This window comes from Colletotrichum karsti (genome assembly GCF_011947395.1).
Source record: "Colletotrichum karsti strain CkLH20 chromosome Unknown Scaffold1, whole genome shotgun sequence".
NCBI classification, from domain to species: domain Eukaryota; kingdom Fungi; phylum Ascomycota; class Sordariomycetes; order Glomerellales; family Glomerellaceae; genus Colletotrichum; species Colletotrichum karsti.
In genome coordinates this window covers 924,175-943,130 of record NW_024065901.1, presented here as the reverse complement: position 1 = coordinate 943,130, position 18,956 = coordinate 924,175, and the positions used below count along the sequence as shown (strand labels likewise).

The 18,956-nt window shown below is 54.1% G+C and overlaps 4 protein-coding genes across 4 annotated transcripts; 2 read left to right on the top strand and 2 right to left on the bottom strand.

Annotated features, from left to right (window-relative positions):
- Nucleotides 1-4,604: 4,604 nt before the first annotated feature.
- On the bottom strand, nucleotides 4,605-5,547 carry CkaCkLH20_00211 (uncharacterized protein; the record flags this gene model as incomplete). The annotated part of the gene is made up of 2 exons (XM_038882931.1): nucleotides 4,605-5,022; nucleotides 5,099-5,547. 2 exons carry the CDS (start codon nucleotides 5,545-5,547, stop codon nucleotides 4,605-4,607), a joined length of 867 nt encoding a protein of 288 aa, XP_038751636.1.
- Nucleotides 5,548-9,820: 4,273 nt separating this feature from the next.
- Nucleotides 9,821-11,850, bottom strand: CkaCkLH20_00210 (uncharacterized protein; the record flags this gene model as incomplete). The annotated part of the gene is made up of 4 exons (XM_038882930.1): nucleotides 9,821-9,881; nucleotides 9,935-10,445; nucleotides 10,495-11,542; nucleotides 11,596-11,850. The coding sequence occupies 4 exons, from the start codon at nucleotides 11,848-11,850 to the stop codon at nucleotides 9,821-9,823; spliced, it is 1,875 nt and encodes a 624-aa protein (XP_038751635.1).
- A 1,302-nt stretch (nucleotides 11,851-13,152) lies between these two features.
- CkaCkLH20_00209 (uncharacterized protein) lies at nucleotides 13,153-13,677 on the top strand (the record flags this gene model as incomplete). The annotated part of the gene is made up of 2 exons (XM_038882929.1): nucleotides 13,153-13,393; nucleotides 13,445-13,677. The coding sequence occupies 2 exons, from the start codon at nucleotides 13,153-13,155 to the stop codon at nucleotides 13,675-13,677; spliced, it is 474 nt and encodes a 157-aa protein (XP_038751634.1).
- Nucleotides 13,678-14,363: 686 nt separating this feature from the next.
- On the top strand, nucleotides 14,364-15,548 carry CkaCkLH20_00208 (uncharacterized protein; the record flags this gene model as incomplete). Its single annotated transcript, XM_038882928.1, has 2 exons — nucleotides 14,364-14,721; nucleotides 14,788-15,548. 2 exons carry the CDS (start codon nucleotides 14,364-14,366, stop codon nucleotides 15,546-15,548), a joined length of 1,119 nt encoding a protein of 372 aa, XP_038751633.1.
- Nucleotides 15,549-18,956: the final 3,408 nt, after the last annotated feature.

Below are 18,956 nucleotides of genomic sequence, written 5' to 3'. Positions count from 1 at the left end.
CCTCCGATCTCGGTGCTGCTTAGACCCGCGCGCCCGATTCCCGCGAGGAGCGAACCTCACCTTGAGAGATTAATCCACCGAAACCACCGAAACCACCGAGATCACCGAGGGTCGTTTACATAATCAAATTCCTGGGAGCTGAGCTCAGCTTCACTTACCTAAGCAATTAGACCTTTCGCTTACCTAACCTTAAACTAACGAGGTGCGTAGGCACCTACCTAGCTCAACCTCAACAGCATCACGGCATTCTCGCACTCCGCGGGACATCGTGCATACGACAACCTCCTCGCCATCAACCAGCTGCACGCACCACACGCCTACTTTGTCCGTCGCCAGTGATCCCGCGGACGCCAGCGCAGCAGCAAAAGACGACGTAAAACGCAGGTCAACGTCAGTGACTCCTTCCGTCGGAGCCCATCCATGTCCTGTAATACCAGCCTGCCATCCCAGGTGCGCTGCCTTACGATGCGATGCAACACCATGTAGCCAGCCTTAGTGCCCGTTCCCGTAAATAGAAATAGATTTTCCTTTCGATTCTGTCTACAGACATCATGTCCCGGACGAGAGGGGAAACGAGTGCGGACGAACGAGGTAAATGGGAACCCGAGGTCAGAACCATTCGCGTCACGACACGGGGGCGGAAGGGATAGTAAGGTAAGGTAGTAGCGCCACGAGACACGGCCCGCAGCCTACCTGTGCCATTCACAGCCCAGATATTCCAATGTTCACCAGCAGACAAGACACACACACAAGTTCCGATCATCACTTGTCTCACATGATCCTCCCAGTTCGCATGCTTCAGCCCTATCCATCCCATTCCTGATTCCAGGCAATTAGGCACTCCGCCTTGCTCGGCGGTCGGTCGGCCGGGAGTGTTCGGCCACGGTCGGTCGCCTCGGTCCCGTGTGCATCCCTGGGCGGGACGATCTTGGCCGCGTTGGTAGACATCAAGTCCCCCCGCTATTCCATCCTGCGAAACATCGGAGAAATACCAATCTCAGCAGGTACGGCAAAATGATATGACAACGATACCGACGACGGCAATGACTCAGTGCGGTCCAAAGAGCAACAAAAACTGCACAGCAATCCTCGATCCGCTCGCGGCTGCGCTAGTCGCCAAAAGGCCCCCAGGATATGACACCCCCAAGGCACAAGGACTACAGCAGGGGTGTGTGTGTGATGGAAGCCTCAAGCTCGTTCGTTACCTTACCATAGTACTACGTACGTCGTCAGGTATTCATCCCGTATCAACCACACACTAGTTCCCTCTCAGCCTAGCCAACAAATGTCTATTTCGAAATCTGCCCCTACTGCTGCGTCAGTTTAAACTTGGCCCTCAAGTCAACGGCCCCAGATTGGACGGACGGCGCGCGCGCCCATCCATCACCACCGCTTTATGACGATAATTAGGTCCCCTTCCCACGCCTCTAATACGCATAAACGACCTCCTCCCTGCCGCGACGGTCCTTATGAAGCGCCGTCCTTCACGCCGTACGAACTAACAACACCATTTCCAACGAGAAAAGTGAGGCTAAAAAAAGGGCATCGTACGGAACCCATCTCGGCAGCATGAATTCCCACACCCCAAAAAGAGACGTCTGACCAGAACAAGACTCGACGACTCGACGATGGGAAGGATTCCCATCATTCCTTCCCATCGCCCGCTCCCGCGTCTCCTCGTAAGACCTAAAAATTTCCAAAATCCCGCTTTGCAGTAGTCTACCGCGAAACAGCAAAGATCCCTCCATTTTTCCCTCAAATCAAACGATTCCTCCAAAAAAGCCGTTTTCCCACCCCCAGGTATTCCGACAAGACGCTAGCGGCGCGAGATCATCATCTGAGCTGAACTGACAGCGGGGCGTTCAGATCGTAGGATAACACAGAAAACTGCACCTTGTTAACTTGCTACCGTGGAAATCTGGCACACACCCCTCACGAATGAGCCACCGCCTCTTTACTTCTTCTTCCTCCTCTTGTTGGTCCCGCCGTGTATCAACGTGCGCGCTGCGCCTGGCTCTTGGAGAAACATTTCCCAACGCGGTATAACGTATCTTGCTCCACGGAGAACCATTCTTAAGAACACGACCCCCGGCTTCCGTTTCGTTTCAAAACGAAATGGCTCGAGGATTCAACGGGTGGGGAGGATGGATGTTGTGGCAGAGGAGTAAGGTAAGGTAGTTGAGGTACGTACTCGCATCACCCCAATTTCCAGGTTTCTCGCCGAGGAAAAAAAGACAAAAGTGACTTCCAATCTACATTACAAGAATGCCCTGCCAATTCCTACAAGGCTGCTTCTGTGTAACCCGAGAGCCAAGACCCGTCATCTCCAAAAAGACCATCGATCCATAGGATAGGAAACCTCAATACTCTCTCCGTGACCGTACACCACTATAGTACAGCACACTGAAAACAAGACACGCCCTACGGAAGTTCAACCGCGCCGCCTTGACTTGACCTAGGCAGACTTCTCATCCATACGATTGGCCCTACTAACCGATTCTCAGTAGGCGGGTGTGGCTGAGTATCGAGTATCGAAAGATATGTTTCATGCGACCACGGTAGAAATTAAGCTGTCACGGCACCAACCCCAACTAAGAAAGAATACCATCCTTTTCTTCCGCGACCGAAGCGAGGCCGTTTCCAAGGGTAGTTAGGTAGGGGTGTGTTGATGACGACGAGCCCAATCTGAGAGACAGCCAGAGGAAAGGTCTTGCTCAGCCTCTACCGCTCCCACCATCCCTGCATCCCCATTGAGGTATCTTCGACGCGAAAAGTGTGTGTCCAGGTATGAAATAAGGTGAGGTCGCTAGGTAAAAATGCCATGCGGACGCGAGATGCGCATATGCCTGATGTGATGTGATGCGATGCGGTGTGTATGTGTGTGAGTGTGAGTGTGTGTGATGTGTGAGGTGTCATGTGTACTCTATTTCCCAAACGGGGTATCTCTCTAAATATTGTCACCTAAAAATAAAGTAGAAAATGAGATATCGTCTTTCCTCCTCTTACTCGGACCCATGTAGTGCCGTTAAAAATCGTTGAAATCGTAAGATGACTAGCTCGTCGCAATAGCCGTTCGTCGTAAAAAAAGATGCAGCAACAGTGTGCTGCGAAGCGAGAGGTAAGCCGCCATACCGGCGTCCCGTATCCGTGATGATGACAGGCCGACCCTCCGATAGGAGCCCGTCGAAATGATGCGAGGGACAAGAAAAAAAGGTCCCTTCGCTGCCCCACATTACAACAGCGTAAGAAAAACAACCTCGTCCTCTCAACATCGAGAATATGCCTTGCGCCACAACATGCAAGTGACCCAATCGTCGTATCAGATCACATCCCACCCCAATTTCCAAGTGAGAAGTGAAGAACAAGAAGAGGGAAAGGAAAAAGGAAGAAAAGGCGGGAGAGCAAAGGGGAAGAAAAAAAAAAAGACACAGCCCCCGCCGCCATGCAGAAACCACAAGTAAGAAAAGAAAACGAAACCCAACCACCTGCCACCCACATGCTACTATTGCTTGCGCGCTCCAGTTGTCGACACTCTGCATGCCCACATCGTCAGATATGGAGACGTCAAAGCCACACTGCCCGCATGGAACCCTTCTCGAAGCCTTCCTGTTCAGGTAAGGCTCAATCATGTCGACAAACCACCAACAACACTCCCCCCTCGCAAACTCTCTCCATCGTCACACACCCCTCCCCTCCAACTCCTCTCCCGCTCCACATGACTGCCTGAGCAAACCCATGCAGACAGCGGACACACATCGCCCAATCGCTTCTAGACTCAAAAGGTAAAAAAGATTGCCAGCCATTCAGAACTCGACGGCAGGCAAGAAAGCAAGGCACCTTTGGGTTCCCAGCTAGCATAGCAGGCTGGCAAAGGGACGTTTGCAATGGCCTTGGACCTCCGATGCCGCGGTCTGTCTGTTCGTTTGTTTGTTCGTTCGTTTGCTGATGATGACGGTGCTGCTGTGCTGGCCGCCAATTCCGAATGAGAAATGGAGCTGCTACACCCGACCCAGGATGCGAAGTCGTGATTGGGCAATTCTCTTTCCCGGCTCTATGGACAAACGTCATGAGCGTGTGCGTCTCTTCGAGCCAAGGTGTGCGTAGCGTTCCGTCGTCTTCTGGCCATCGGCGGCCTCAGCCGCACTCTTGTAAACGTAAAAGAGTCCGAACTCCAATAGAAAAATCCCCCATCCGAACAAGTCGGCGGCGGTCAGAGTCGTGTCGGGCAACGGGACCCTGGGGCTTTCCATGGGGTGGCAGAGACAAGACCAAAGTCAGTCGGTCAGACTGGTCGACAATCCGTACACACGCCCCTCGGAAACCTGGTTTCGTCTTCTCGTTTCTCTCGTCCTTCGTTGGCTCGTCGCGAACATCAACTCCAATGTGGGGTCATTCTCTCTCTCCCTCTGGTCCCTTTTTTTTTTCTTCCTTCTTCCCTTCGCAGTTCTAGGCATCAGTCTGTTGCCCACCCAATGAGGAGTCCACCTCGCGCATGGGAATAGAGGGGTGAGGGGCGCAGTCGAAGCGCCATTACGGCGTTTCGTTCGTTCGCGCAGAAAGTCGGCGCAAAACTCGCAGCACTCTCGATGTTCCCCTCAATCCTCTCAATGCCAACCTCGAGCCCGCTTGCGCTTGTCCTCGCACGGGTTCTTGCATTTCGGACAAACGTGGTCGGGGTACGAGTTGACGTCGACCCTGATCAGGCACTTTGAGCACCGCCACCACCGCGACGAGAGGTTGCGGCCCTGGAGCCAGCTGTCGTCCACGTGCGTCCCCCGCTTGAAGATGTCCTCGTTGTGATAGTCTCGCAGGTGGTCCCGGAAGTGGTCTCGCCGTCCGAACGGTTCGTTCTTCCTCGAGCACTTGGGGTAGTCGCACTTGTGAGCTTCCTTCTTGGACGGGTCTTGATGGACTTGTCTGTAGTGTCTCTCCAGGTCCGCCTTGCGCTTGAACGGGTTCGCGCTGCAGCCCGCCTCGAGGCAGGGGAACTTGTAGTCTACCGCCTCTTGCTGCTCCTGGCCCCTGGTTCACAGCATTGTTAGCTTCGAGATCTGCGCGTCGATATCCAAGAGGCCTCCGTTTTCAGATGGCTACTCACCCCGAGTGAGGTATCACCGGTGGATACTGTCCTGCAGGAACGAATCGTGGTTTCATCTGCCAATAACCTCCGTCTTCGGTGGGGACGTAGTCATATTTTGACCAGTCGACGTCGCCGTAGTAGGCTTCGCCGGCTTGCTGCGCCGACGAGGACGTCGCGGTGCTGGCGTATTCGTCGCCGTAGTACGCGGCGTCCTCGCCGTAGTATGCCGCATAGCTGTCGTCCGCCGGAGAGTGACTCATGGTGTGGTAGGCGTACGACATGCCCGGAGATCCAGGCGAGCCGTAGGAGGACGGGGTGAGAGGCTCTCTCGAGCTGGCGTCGGACAGTTGTCGGACGAGTGCCGGTGCCTCTAAGAACGTGGGAGACTCGAGGTAGTCTCCTCCCGCCGACACTGGAGACGTTGCGTTAACATAATAGTTTGCTCCGCGGTAGTAGTGGCTGTCCATTGTTTCTTCTGTGGGAGGGACACTGGCGTGCTGTCTAAACCGTTTTGTATCCCGGTCTCTGGATAGCAGTTCAGTAAGGGAGGGTCGCCCTTGTGTGAGATAGTGTGTGGAATTTGTTGACGAGAAGAATGGGCCATGGTTAAAAAAAAGAGGCTGCCGGGGGGTTGTTATCCAAGTAAAAATCTGATGACTTACACAAATCAGATGCCGCTACGGTGGCCGTGGGGGTCTGACTTCAGATGAACGCAGGCGTGGCGTGCAAGCAACTTCCCATCCAGAAAGCTTAAAAAATGGTTGGTGGAGGAGTGGTTATGATTGCTCCTGGAATATATGTGTGCGTACGTTCAACAAGGAAGGAGCGTGGGAGTCTTCTTTCTGGAACGGAGCTAGGTAGTCTGAGCCTTTGGCTTGGAGTATTGAAGTTTTTGACTCTGTAAGGATTGGATAGTTGGAATGTTGGAAGTGATTACAAACAATGGATACACGAATCGAGGTGGGAAACGGGTGGTTCAAGTATTACTTGAGACACAACTTCACCGCCATGCTCGATGGAGGAATACGTCAAGCGGCACGGAGACACGAGCTGGTAAGAAGCAACGGGATGGGGTCATGGCCGCCCACCCAGAACACATGGCTTCATCTCCGTAGACGGCCATTGGGCACTTCTTGGCGTATGGGGAGCCTCAAAAGACGCATATCAAACAACCCAGGGCCACCCTTCAGCCCCCGGGTCTTTGCCGTGTAGGGTGAAGGATAGCTTAGAGTATATGTGCCCAGGCGGCGGGAAGCGAGGAGACAACTGCAAGTGCTGGGGTCGCTCCACAGAGATGAAGCTATCAGAAGCGGTTCCTCGGTGAGTGACATACTTCTGGAAAGAGGCTTAGAAGCCGCCAGCCACCCAGTTGATGGATCCACGCGCGAAGACATGCATATACTAGCGAGCGACTGGCACGTCGACACATTTGCAACATGTTCGACAAGGTCAGCCCAGACCCGCCGCGCTCACACCCCCGTACCCATGACGATGTGCCGCCCGCGGACCTATCACTAGGCAGGGCTGGCGGGGATTAAGGTGTCTGTATCCGTACTCTGTACGTGCAGGAAGGGGGCCTCAACGGCCGTCGACCTCGACTCCTCGGAAGGGGGTCGTCTTGGGGAGACGTCCGGCTGGGCAGTCAGCTCTGAGGAACGCTGGTTCGATGTTCATTGGCATAGACACCAACAGACCAAGACATGTCTGGTAGACCCAAAAGATAAAACGGGGCAGGGTAAGGGCTATTGCGGAAATGTTTATGACGGTCGGTTTGGACGGCACGAGAAGTCAAAGCAGGGTCAGGGACAAGGTCAGTCAACCCGGTGTTGGGGACAGCATGTACCGTATTCAGTCCAGTCTGCTTTGAGCTTGTCGTTGGAAGTTGGTGTGGTGGTGTATGTAGTCATATATGGGGCCGTACGGCGCCAGGTACCTCTCTTAGCTAAGGCACAGCAACGGCAGGGTTGGGGTACCGTACCTCTAGACTCAGCTGAGGCGACTGCACCGTACTCATTCAGTAGGGCAAGGTAATCAGAAGAAGGTAAGGTAGTAGTTTTGGGAGTCTTCATGGTGTGCTGTGGTCCGCAGGCAAGGGATTGACTGTCTCTCTAGCCTCTGGGTCAGAGACCAGTCAGAGTGAAAGCGACGTAAAAAACAGGGGCTCAATATGTCATGGCAATGCTAGTTTTATCGCTCATTGGAAACGAGTGACAAGGTAGGGCTCGGGGCGGACTTGGCAGGAATGCGATGCGGCTGTCGAACTCGAGATAGAGGTGAAGATCGGAATCGCGGAGAGGCTTGACTCGAAGGATATTATGTGGTTGCCTGCTCGCTGGCCCCGCACTGCCACACTAGTGGCCCCGTGAACGCTCCAAACCTTGCCGTCAAGGGTCCAACAGCATGCTGAAAGTGGAATCAGCCAAGAAACAATGGTACCGCAAATCACGAACTGCTCACTGGCCCATTCGTAATAGGGCAGGTGAGACCACGAACCGTGGCAGCAGCTCGCAGCAGCATGAGCGAGATACCACAAGCACGAGCATGAAGCATGGGTAGTAAGCCTCGTCGCGCATCTGGAGTACCCCAGGTACCTCGGTTGAAGCTCTCGTCTCCTCGAAACTCTTGATGGTGAGTGGTCGGCCGAATGGCTGACAGACTGGGCTGCGCACCTTAGTTGCAGTGCAACAACTCAATGCTCGTCTTGTGTCCTCCCCGGGGCCATTTTGCTGGATCCGCCGCCGTAAAGCTGCATGCCGCCGCCCACCGAAATAGCCGGAGAGACCCAGACGTCCAGAGACAACGAACGAGTTAGAACCAACGACGACTCCTCTAGGTTCCTCTTCCGCTCTGATTTTCTCAGACTGCCCACTCTTGATTATCCGAGGCGGTCCGTTCTCTTTGAACAGGAGGTTCCGCGAGCGGTGACGGTGACTCTGACGGGGGGTTGCGGGTGCTCGTCCCGTCCATATCTCGGAACTTCTCTCAGTTGCCAATATGACAATGACACTTCTAGGGTCACCTGCCTCCGAGGAAATGGACAGGCGCCTTACTGTTTTGCGACGAATTCGCAATAGACAGCCCCGGTAGACCAAATGGGGTAATAGATAAGTCGAACCCTGCCCTGCAGCTTAGGCTTGCTCAACGGTCGGGCTGACAGGCGGCGATGCGATGCGATGTGATGCGATGCCGTGCGATGCGAGCAATGGACTCGGTGAAGCGAAGAGCGCGCGCTCAGTGCTCACCCTCTTTCTGCTCTCAATGGGTGTCTGCCGGTTGGTTCGTCAAAACCGCGCAACGGAGGCGATAGGTACGAGAGAGATCCATTCCCGATGGAGACATGGCTCGGACGAGCCATTTTCTGGAAGCATGCAGAGAAGGTTCACTGCTTCGTTAGGGCGGCTGTCGTCGAAGAGAAGTCGAGGCGGTGGGTTCCAACAACAGTCGTGATGATCATGTGTGGCCAAAATGGAGTTTCCATGCAAGGTGATGATCAGAGCACGAACAGCCTGGCAGGATGCTGCTGGGTTGGCGCAGGGGACGTGAGAGGCAGGTGGCAGGCACACCTCACTCGGGGATGACATGGGTGGAGCCCGGGGACCTTCTAGAAAACTTCTATCGCTTAACGCAGACACTGACCACCTGGTGCCTTAACCTGAAGGTACCTAGCAAATGACCTGGGTGGCCTGCGTATCCTCCCGGGGCCCCACTACCTTGTCTTCCCCTGCCACCACCAACACACAAACACGTCCGACTGCAGTCAACAAGTCCACCTCAACTCACGACACCCTCGGATAGCTGGCCTGTCTTGACGTCCCCTACCCTACCCAGCACCCACTTGTGCCAGGCACCTTATCTGGGAACCCAACTCTGGGTGACGATTGTCTTACGTTGCTCTTCCCTGCACTGCAGCTAAAGGTACATACATACCTCGGTCCTCGAACAACCACTGGCTGCCCGAGTCCGTCCAGTCATCTCCGTCCCTGCCAACTTCCCACCTGGATGCTCTGCTGCGTACTTACGCCCGGCTTATGATATGAGATGGTGGCGGAGCGGTTCTATTGCAGACGGCAATTGCTTCACTCGCCATAGTCGCCGTCGTCGTGCTTCATTGCAACCACATCCGTTCGTCATCTGCACCCTGGAACCCATGAAGACTGGATCGTCTGGGGAATGCACCCGACCCAAACGGCGACATATTAGTGAGGCTTAGCCGCCGCGTATCGGATGACTTGTTATTCGGCTGCCTTGCAGAGAAGGCGACTATGCAGTGTTCGATGTGTTGCACAAACCTGAGAAGCTACAGCGGGTTTAACCGCTTGCGTGATTGCGGTCTGATCCTGGTCTCAATCGAAGTCATCAATATGTGTAACCGCAGCCTTCGTCTTTGGGTTCTAGATTGTGAGAGGACAATCGCAAGCCACAGATCGCCCGAGGCCATGGCGCAGGTATCACGATGGGGCTTTGAAGCTTGGCCGTTGCAAACGCGGTCATCTATGGTCACGCGACGGCGGCAGGGCATTCTTCATGTGCAGAGGGAGTAATATGCTGGCGCTTATTGTCCGCTTCCCCTTTCATAGCCAGTCAATAGTTAGTGTACTTCAACAATTGTGAGCCGGATCAATACCGGCCGCGTGTTCCACAAAACGAGGCAAACGCCATTCCACCTCGATACCAGAGGTTCGAGACCCCAACCCAATCCGCGGCTACGCCTGGTGAAACAGAGTGAACCACTCCGCCTATTCATACATCGTCCTCAAGGAATTTGTAGGCAAACTTGAAGTCAGCCTTTCTACGGTTCATCCTACGTCGCCTGTTAGCACAAGTCCAAACCCAATCATCTCCATATCGGCTTACCAGGTGCTCTCGTAGTCGAAGAAACGGTAGGTGCCTTGCTCGTACTCCTCCGTGATGCTCTTCGGCTCCTCATGACGCTGGAACCAGGTCTGGTACTGCTTATGAAACCTCCAACTCTGATCCTTCAGCGCCTTGGCTGCCAGGTACTGTTGAGGTGTACCTTGCTTGTAGTAGAATACGTAGAAGAGAGTATCCGGGTCGATGCGCTGGTACAGCCGCGGGTCATCGAACAACGGGAGAGGCTCCGACGGGAAGCCCAATCCTGTTGATGAGTAGCGCAGCTCCGGACGGTAAGTTCGAGGCACGTCTGTGTCCATGATGTCGGGACACATGGCTTGACTTGCCTGAAGCATCCGCTGCGTGGTAGCCGAATTGTAAGAGGCTGGGCGCTTGCGAGATGTCTCAAAGGACTCGACAAGATCTTGCAAAGATGCAGGGAGGTGGTATATCGATTCTTCTTCCTCTTCTGCGACGGCCTTGACACCGTTCGAGGTGCCGTTTGTTTGCGCAGCTAGTAATAATCAGCATGTCACATCGATAACGAATCCACGACAACTCACCCTTGGACGCTTCGGCCGCCTCCGCCGCGGCCTGGTTCTTGGCCGCCCGCTTCTCTGCCTTGGTTGTCGGGGCTGGAGTTGGCTTCGCGATGATCGTTGGAGTTTCGCTTGCGCTTCCTGAAGGAACCGCGAGTTGTTTGGGCTCCACCTCCTTTGCCGCCACAGGATGTACGGATGTTGTTGCCGGCGAGCTCGTCGCGCTTGTCTTTGCCTGCACCGGAGGAGCAACCGGCACGGGTTGTGCGCCTGGCGGGGGCGGTAAGGGGGAAATACCAATCTTGTCTGACGCTGCTGCTGCCGCGGCGGCGGATGCGTACTTGAGGCCTTCGGCGGGCCTTGCAGGCACAGATGCGGGCTTCATGGCCGGCCCGCTCACGGTGCCGTTGCCGATTGTCGCTAATGGCGTGTGCAATGTTGCCAACGCCGGTAACGGGGACTTGGACTGTGCGCTCGACTTCCGTCCCGAAGCAGCAACCTCTACCACCGCCTTCACCTTTGCGCTTGGGGGCTTGATCTCCGGCTCTGGTGTTGGTTCTTCTGCTGTCGATTGGGCATCTTGCGACGAGCCCTTGTCGCCGTCCTGAGGCACAGCGTACTGGCCCTCCTCGTCATCCAGGTTGAGGTCGTCGTACATTTCGTCGTCTTCAATAAAGTCGTCGTTCATGCCGTCCGAAACGTAATAACGAATCGTCTCCTCGAGGTCGGTGACTTGGTCGGTATCCACGCCGCCGTTCTCCAAAGATCTGCGAATCAGCTCGAGCTTGCTTTGGTGCCACTTGTGCCGCTCGATTATGCGCTCGATCTCGGCAATGCGCTCCGCCTTGGCCGTTTGGCTCTTGCCCTTCTTCATGGTGGCTTGTATCGATTCGCTCTCGGCTTCAAGGGTCTCGATTTGTTGTTCCAGCTCGTCGACCATGCTGCTCAGGAAATCGCTTGCCTCTGCCTTGGCTTGTTCTTGTGGGTCGAGTTTCGCTGAAGAGGCCAACCCTTCCTTGGAGTATGCCTTAGTCTTCATGGCCTTCTCGACCGCCTTGAATTTCTCCATTTGCTGCGAGGGAGTTAGCAGTGCGGTGGGTGGCTGCCGCGGGGTCATGGACGGACCGTCTCGATCAAGCGGCGATGCTCCAGTAAAGGAGCCTTGTCCTTGATGTCGTTGCTCGCCGCCCATGTCTTGATCTGGTCGCGAAGCCGCTGGAGCTTCTTGATTTCGCGCTTAAGATTGTCCTCCAGCTTCTCCTTTTGTGAGATGTTATTCGATTGCTCGATCTTCTCGTAGATGGCCTCGAACTCGGCAACCCCTTCGGCCACCTTTTTGAAGCACTTGTCGACTTCTTGTTGCAGTTTTCGTGCCGCCATCGTGCCTGACTGTGTATCGACGAGATGGAGACTCTAGACTCTGTTTCGTATCTCGATATCGAGGGATCGGGGGGTGAGAGGGGTGTCAATCAGGGCTGTATGGTTTGATGCTGATGATGATGATGGTTTTCGGATCGGAGCCGATCGGGGGATAGTGGGAAAGTGGTCGCGAGGCGGATGAGTAGGGATTTTTGTGTGTGTCCCTCGCTTGGCGACTATTACGCCGTGGGATAGCGGCGATCGGTAATTGCGCGATTCAAATTTGCTGGCTACAAACAGATGCGGCTGTTTGGTGATTTGAGGCTGTGGAAGAAAGGCCAGCCAGCTTGAGGCGTGTGAGAAAGCCGTGCGTCTAGGTGGGACGTCCCGGATACCTGATGTGTGGTAGGGGAAGAGGGTGAGGCAGGAGGTAAACAGCCACCAAAGGGTCAGTAAAAGTGGAGAAATATTGCTTCCTGAGTGCTGCAAATACGTCAGAGATTGAGACAAGCCCGAAATGCAGCCATTTGGTCACAAGAAAATCAATTCCAAACCCTTATTTTCCAGGTGTAAATTATTCCTGCTCTATCTGAGGGAAGTTGCGACTGACTTCGGTCTGTACTGTGTAGGGCAGATGATGACACGGCCTATTTCAGCCCAGGTGCCTTGCCTGCCACAGTCGCGTTCAGGGATGTGAAGCCCGGCCACCAAGCTGCACGCACCTGGGCTACCTTACCATTAAACTCCCTGCTCAAGGTGTCTTCTGAGGTAGCAAGCCCCGATGGCATCGGCAGCCATCCGGTCCAGTGTCTCATTTTTCCCGCTGAATCAATCAACCTGCTATTATTTGGCCACTATTGCCTTCTCATTCAGACCTCAACCTGAAGCAAACAGACCAAATCTGCAACTTTCCATTCCTCTTCCCTTCTTCCCCTAAATGCCGGCTCAAGCCAAGACACCAAGCTAAAGTAGCCTGCCTCTCTCACGTCGCTTGCTAGTCGTTTGCTGTTTGCTCTCTGCACGCTCGGTTGGTGGCTTTTCAACCTTCAGACGGCATTGGCTGGCGGCATACTATTGCCTTGAACCCCGGGTTCGTTGCGTTTGACATTTTAACCTCATCCGGTCACCGGCTAAGCGTTCCGGTCGATCAACCTGTGTCTGAAGAGACGGATCCTCGCATCTGAAGCCTCTGTCGTTCTCGGCTCTGAAACCATTTCCCTGTCATTCCCAAAATTGCCTTTACACAACACATACGCTAGTAATCTAGGTATCCTGCAAGATGAAAGGCAAGGGACCTTCCGCTGTTGTCGCAAGTCTCATTTGTTGACCTCCTTGGGTACAGCCATCATCCAGCGTGTTCTGTCCGCCTCGGTCACCGTGGACAAGGAGGTCATCTCCTCTATCGGCAAAGGCATTCTCGTCCTTGCCGCTGTTGCCCCTGGTGATACCGAGAAAGAAGCTGAGGCTCTGGCGACCAAGGTGCTGAAGCTCAAGATGTGGGATGACGAGGCTGGTGGCAGGTGGAAGAAAAACGTCCAGGATATTTCCGGGGAAGTTCTATGTGGTATGTTTTTTTTCTTGTGATAATGGCATCGTGTTTTTTCTGACCAGGCAGTTTCCCAATTCACCTTATTTGCCAAGATCAATAAGAACAAGCCTGACTTTCGTCTCTCGGCACCAGCTGAAGATGCCAAGAGGCTTTACCACCACTTCCTGCAGAAAGTCCAGGACGGTTATGCAGCAGACAAGGTGAAGGACGGAAGATTTCAAGCCATGATGGAGGTCGCTCTCGTCAATGATGGACCTGTTACTCTCGAGCTCAACACAGACCCTACGCCAAAGCAATGAAGAGTTTCTTCAGCGCTGCACGGGAGTGATGCCGTACTCCCTCTGTAAGTATACTGAGTATAATCGTGGTGCTCATAGACTTAGACGAACAAAACTCATAGATCACTAGAAGGAGGCATATTTCAACCTCAATACCAACCAATCGCCACGTACAAACGCTTTCTAGATGGTTTTAAACGGAAGGAGCTGATTGGCAGATACCAACTTTCTCTTTTTCAACCTACCTGCCTTGCGTGCAAACAACAGGAGCAAATACGAAGAGAACGGTTTCTCGGGTGACAACACGAGTGCCCCCCACCACCACAGCAATTGCCCCGCGTCGGGCCTGCCTTCCTTCGTTGGAGCTAGAAACTTCTATCGTAACCCCACCTCAGCTAAGAGCTCAGTGCTCAGAGGTATTCTTAAAGTTGCGAAACTGCACCACCAGCAAACTTTCATCACGCCCCAAGCTGACAACTGATCAACTCTTTTCTGTGTTCCTGCGCAATTGCGAATTGTATGTACTCGCCAAAAGCTTTCCCAAGCTCAGACCAATTAACAGCCCAATAGATACCCAGAGACTCACTCTATCAGATCTCTACCCCGCACCTACCCGACCAGAGCGCAACGTCTCAGCCTGATCTACAACCAGGACAGCATCAACCTTCCCTCCTTCAAACCACAAACCACACACACGAACCGCCAGAATGTCTTCCGAAGAGACCAAGCCGACGCGCCCCCGCGTCTTCTTCGACGTCACCATTGGCGGCAAGGCCGCCGGCCGCATCACCATGGAGCTCTACAACGATCTCGTACCCAAGACCGCCGAGAACTTCCGCGCCCTCTGCACCGGTGAGAAGGGCCTGGGCAAGTCCGGGAAGCCCCTCCACTACAAGGGCTCCGGATTCCACCGCGTCATCAAGCAATTCATGATCCAGGGTGGTGACTTCACCGCGGGTAACGGCACCGGCGGCGAGTCCATCTACGGCGAGAAGTTCGAGGACGAGGCTTTCCCCATGAAGCACGAGCGTCCCTTCCTCCTGTCCATGGCCAACGCTGGACCTAGTAAGTAACTAAGCCTCCCATTGCCCTTTCCCAAAAGAGATCGTCGGCTCACAACTTCTGCAACAGACACCAACGGCTCCCAGTTCTTCATCACCACCGTCCCCACCCCCCACCTCGACAACAAGCACGTAGTCTTCGGCCACGTCCTGAACGGCAAGTCTGTTGTCCGCCAGATCGAGAACCTTACGACCGCCAGTAGTGATGCGCCGGTCAAGGACGCGATCATCGCGGACTGCGGTGAGCTCACCGGCGACGCTGCCCTCGCCGCCGACGTCAAGGCCCCCGACGCCATGGGCGATCAGTACGAGGACTACCCGGAAGACTGCGCCACCCCTCCCGACGCCAAGGAGACACTCAAGATTGCGACCGCCTGCAAGGACTTTGGCAACAAGGCCTTCAAGGCGGGCGACTTCCAGACTGGCCTCGACAAGTACCAGAAGGGTCTGCGCTACCTCAATGAGGAGCCCGAACTCGACAACGAGCCCGCCGAGGTCAAGACGGAGCTCCAGGCCCTCCGTTTCTCCCTCAACAACAACTCTGCTCTGCTGAACATCAAGCTCGAGAACTGGGAGGATGCCGCCAGATGCGCGGGTTACGCGCTCGACGTCGCCGGCACTAAGGACGCCGATCGCGCCAAGGCCCTCTACCGCCGCGGCTTTGCCAGTGTCCGTCTTAAGGATGAAGAGAGCGCCCTCAAGGACCTCGAGGAGGCCCACAAGCTCGTCCCCGAGGACAAGGTTGTCCTCAACGAGCTCAATGCTGTTAAGCAGAAGGCGACCGCCCGTGCGGCCAAGGAGAAGGCCGCGTACAAGAAGTTCTTCCAATAGAAGATTTCCTTAGGAAGCAAGGAGAGGCGCCCTCCGTTTCGGTCGGCGAGGTGATTGTCGAGACGGCAGAGGTTGGCTGGCAAGAATGCCGGCGGCGTCTGGAGCCAGGATGGCGTAGAGCAGAGAAAGGAGAGAGACGAAGCAGCGTTTTGGTTTCTGGGCAATTAAAACAGGGTTATTTCATTGGAGCATTGAGGCGTACAGAGACGATGAATACGGCGAGACGAAAAAAAATTAGGATTCGGGTAGATACCTCGACAAAGTTCAATATCATTACATCTTTACACACAAAATCTTACACACTTTTTCTGCAGTGGCTTCCGGGAATCTGAACGTGACAAGTGATTTCTAGTCATGATATTTCTGGGTATATTCGTCGTGTCCCATGATGCGAAGGCTACCTTACACCAAGGAAGCTCGAGTAAGAGGGAAACAAAAAAAATAGCAATGAACATGAAGAAAGCAGGGCCGAGCTTCCGACCACTGTATGAGAAGCCCGTTTTGTCCGCCCGTCTTTCCGAGCAAGCAAAACCCCTTCTGGTCATGTCGGGAAACGAAACGCCTGAGGAAGTTTTGACCACAAAAACCAGCTTGCCTCCCGTTCCGAGTGGTAATGCAGCCATGACCGCCATCCTTTACGCTTCCAAATACGCGTATCCAGATATCCTCCTCGTCGTAAGAATGCAAAAAAAAAAGAGGTGATGAAAAAGACTTTGATCGTCCTTGACCCTTGGGCTTTTGAGTGTGTTTGTTCGTATTCGTATGTGGAGAAAGTAGGTAACAAAGAAAATAAACAGGCCAGAGCGATGTTGCTGTCGATTATCCGAATAGAGACGGGTCAGATAAACCCTTCATCAATAACCGGTATTCCAATTTCGCTCAAAGTTCTTGGTTCGGGATGCCGATGGTGAAGAGTCAGGAGACTCGCCGCGAGCAAAAGGCTTCATGATGCCGGATAGAATGTGGCGTGTCGCCCTACCATTGCGCTTGAGCGTTGCCAAGTGTCCCGAGGAGTGGTCCGAATGGCCCGACCCTTGCCTGATGGAGCTTCTGTCACGGCCGCGACGGTGCTCACGGCTTCGTGACGAGGAGTCTACTACTGCGTCGCTGCCAGCTGATCCGGGTGGCACAAGATTGTCCTGTTCCATCCAAACTGTTGATGCCGTGGTAGAGTTTGTGGTAGAGTTGTTGTTGTGATAAGTCGAGAAGCTCATGGACTCCATCATGGCCTGGCTGTGTTCCAACGCATCAGCGAACTCGGACGCAGGAAGCGACGCCGTGTCATGGAGAGGACTGTCCATCTTGGAATAACAGAGATCTGCGCGCTCTTGCAGACCAATGCACATTTCATTGAAAATGAGGATGTCGTCTTCGCCGCCATTGGGTTTCAGGATTTCGCCGTTGGCGATGGGGTTCGCCTCGGTCCACATCTTGACTAGTCCAGCGAAGTTTCGAGCGTGATCGATCAAATGAGGCAGCGCAGGGAAGCCCTCTCGTGCTGTCGGCGACAAACGCCCTAGAATGGTGATGGGCGTTGAGTAGGAAGGTCCCAGAGCGACCTTGTTGCGCTCAACAGGAATCGAGCAGATGGTGTCGATGTAGTCCTTGACCGACTGGCGGTTGGACCCTAGGAACTTGTTCATTGGCTCCATCCACTCCTCCTTCTTTCCAAAGGTTGAAAGATTCCCGAGCGCCTGAAGAGCTTTGGCGACAAGCGTCAGTGTTCGCTGAGCCCGCGGGCGCGGGTGGTCCCTCAGCAAACCGAAGAGCTTGGGGCTCAGAATGGCGGGGCAGATGAAGCGGAGGAAAAGGAATCCGGAGACGCTGGTGTAGGTCACCGTTCGCAGCCAATCACCGTAGCGATCCTCGGCGACCGCTCTGATGTACTTCAGTATGGACCGCAGCTCTGGAGGACACTTAGTCGGCTCCTTGCAGATGCATTGCCAAACATCCGTTGTGATCTGGATGAGTCGGTTCCAGTGCTCTGTCACGTTCTCACCGGGCTTCAGCTTGCTCGGGTCGACCTCGCAATTTGGGTTCATCTCGTTAATCTCAACGATCTTGAGCATGAGCATATGTTCAAGGTACTCCTTGCCTGAACGTCTCATGTGAAATTCGAGAGCTTGCGTAAGCAGGGTGTTGCCTCGAAAGAGTAAGTTGGCCTCTCCAGCCAGTGATTTGCCCATGTCGCGCAGGATCTGCTCCCTGCCATTGTGATAATCCAGATTTTCGCCGGATTTCAATCGACTGCTGAATCGGTACTTTTTCAACTGGTTCTGGGTGCCGCCGATACCATCGATCTCGTCTTCAACTAGCGTTTGAAGCCACTCGTTGGCGTGGCCTGACACTTGAAAGATGTTAAGGAAGATTTCGGACAGGCGCCTAAGATTGCCGGGAAGCGCGTCTGCAATTTGTGCCGTCAGACCGGATGGAAAGCTGTGGAGAAGTGTCGAGAGCGCTTGGTATTCTTTTGAGTGGAGGACCACCAACTCTTCGTGATGAAGCTTAACGAGCATTGTGCCCATGACTTGCTGCCGGTCGTCGAATATGTCGAGCCATCTTTCAAGATCTTTGCCAGGTTCGATGTGGTCGAGAGGAATGTCAACTGAGCCGCACAGAGCCTCTGTGAGATTGCCTGTCTTCGGTAGGCCTAAAGAGGCCTGCAACTGGTTGCTCCAGCTCTCCAGATTGCCATCAACTCTCTTCAGAACGATGGAGAGGAACGGCATGGCCAGAGGAAGGTCTAAGAACTGATAGTCTTCTCTCCAGAAAGGATTCTTCGTTGCGGTCTTGATTGTCGATCGTGCTCGAACCTCGCCGTCCAGAATCACCTCAGTCAGGTAATTACCAACGAGAGGATCCACATCTCTAGGCTGCCGGTCGACGAAACCGACGTCCGGTGAAGACATCTTTGGTTTCAGCTTCGCCTCGGTCACCCTCAGGCTGATTGTCTTTTCGATCCTGAAGACTTCTCCCGTAAGGTCAGAATCTAAATCTGTGACTTCCAATGCACATTCTGCAGAAGGCGATTCCAGCAGGAAGATGTCTGGAAGGGCAAACGCGCGCAGAAGAACGAACCAGACTTCGAAGAGAAGTCGGTTTTCCAGCGCGATATACACGGGCCGGAAAATTGACAATTGCGTAGATATCGTTGAGTAATGCGGGAAAATACCGATGCAGTACTCCTCGTCCAAGACAGATCTGTCGAGCTGTTGGATGGCGCAACGGGAAAGCTGAGAAAGTTCGACAACCGCGATGACAGCATCGCCGTCATTCGTAGTAAGCCTGAGCTCACCATTTTCCTGGAGGAGGCAAGATACGATGCGCCAGGAAGTATTTGGCGACCTCAAATCCCGGGTTGAAGGCCTTTTGACAATGGCCCTGGGTGAGCTTGCCAGACCTTTGTCC